Source organism: Rhincodon typus, chromosome 47 (assembly GCF_021869965.1).
Source record: "Rhincodon typus isolate 14 chromosome 47, sRhiTyp1.1, whole genome shotgun sequence".
In the NCBI taxonomy this organism is placed as follows: Eukaryota; Metazoa; Chordata; class Chondrichthyes; order Orectolobiformes; family Rhincodontidae; genus Rhincodon; species Rhincodon typus.
Window position 1 is genome coordinate 1,884,738 of NC_063378.1, and position 1,339 is coordinate 1,886,076.

A 1,339-nucleotide genomic window follows, 5' to 3' on the forward strand; every position below is an offset into this window, starting at 1 on the left:
GTGTGTGTGTACCCGTAGGGGCTGTTCCCCTGTGTGTGTGTGTACCCGTAGGGGCTGTTCCCCTGTGTGTGTGTACCCGTAGGGGCTGTTCCCCTGTGTGTGTACCCGAGGGGCTGTTCCTCTGTGGGTGTACCCATAGGGGCTGTTCCTCTGTGGGTGTACCCGTAGGGGCTGTTCCTCTGTGGGTGTACCCTTAGGGGCTGTTCCTCTGTGTGCGTACCTGTAGGGGCTGTTCCCGTGTGCTGGCTGACACTCCAGTTTGCCGAGCTGATGTTGTATTCCAGGAGCTTGTTGTTAAAGCCGTTCTGAGGAGAGTAACCTCCGATGAGTAGCAGGATGGAGTTCCGACATGGGGTCAGAGTGTGGCCAGCGACTGGGGGCAGGAGGTCCGACTACAGAGAGAGAAAGAAAGAGAGAGAGCAAGAGGCAAAGGTGCAGACAGCAACAAGACAGAACCATCTCAGCGGAGATATGGATCACCATCCACAGCGTTCTCGGAGGGAGGAGTCAGCCCATTCCTCGAGTGAGGAGGGTTCTCCACTTGCATGAGGTTCTTCTTCGATGGCACTCCTTCCCTCGTGATTGAGAGTACAGGGTGCGGAGGGGCTGGTGGTGGGGGGGGGGTGCAGGAGCCTTTACTGAGGGCGGAGGTTAACGAGTGGGCACAGTGGGTAGGAGGGGGTCAACGGCCTGTCCCAGTGTGAGTGGTCCTGCCCAGCTCCCTCTGTACCTCTCCCTCCGTCCACTCTGCCTTGGCCAGGTCCAGCAGCCAGAAGTCACCGGTCACTCCACCGTCGGTCAGTCCTCCGGCCAGGTACATGGTGTCCAGAGCAGGCCCCAATGATGCTGCGGCGTGGAAATACCGTGCTCTGGGAGCTGGGCCCCCTGGCCTTACCTCAGGGCTCCACCGGCGGTCGCTGAGGGAGAACCTACAGGAGACAATCAGCCACAGCAAGGTCACTGTCTTCCTCCACCTGCGACCAGCTCTGAAACAGACAGCAGTACACTATCCCCACCTCCACCCCGCCCCCACCACCCACCAAAGCCCAGCCCTCCACCCCCCACCAACACCCCCCACCAAACCCCCAACGCCCTCCACCAACCCTCACACGCCCACCCCCCCAAACCCTCCCCACTAACACCCCCCTCCGTCCGAGCCTGGAGCTGCGATCGGAAAGTTGCTTATTTGTTTTGAACTATGTCTGTAGGTGGTGATCTCCAACAAGGAAATAACACACACAGATGGGGACAAAGACACAGTGCAAATGGCCGCCAGGGCAGGGGGAGCAGCAACACACTGCAAATGGCCGCCAGGGCAGGGGGAGCAGCGACACACTGC

The 1,339-nt window shown here is 60.0% G+C and overlaps 1 protein-coding gene across 1 annotated transcript in view; it reads right to left on the reverse strand.

Annotated features, from left to right (window-relative positions):
• The window catches only part of megf8 (multiple EGF-like-domains 8), a 23,277-nt gene that overhangs the window by 17,862 nt on the left and 4,076 nt on the right, over positions 1-1,339 (reverse strand). The window contains exons 5-6 of the mRNA XM_048620569.1: positions 731-929; positions 221-392 (exon numbers count right to left, since the gene is read on the reverse strand). Coding sequence (XP_048476526.1) covers positions 221-392; positions 731-929 — 371 coding nt within the window. The remainder of the gene's footprint in view (positions 1-220; positions 393-730; positions 930-1,339) is intronic.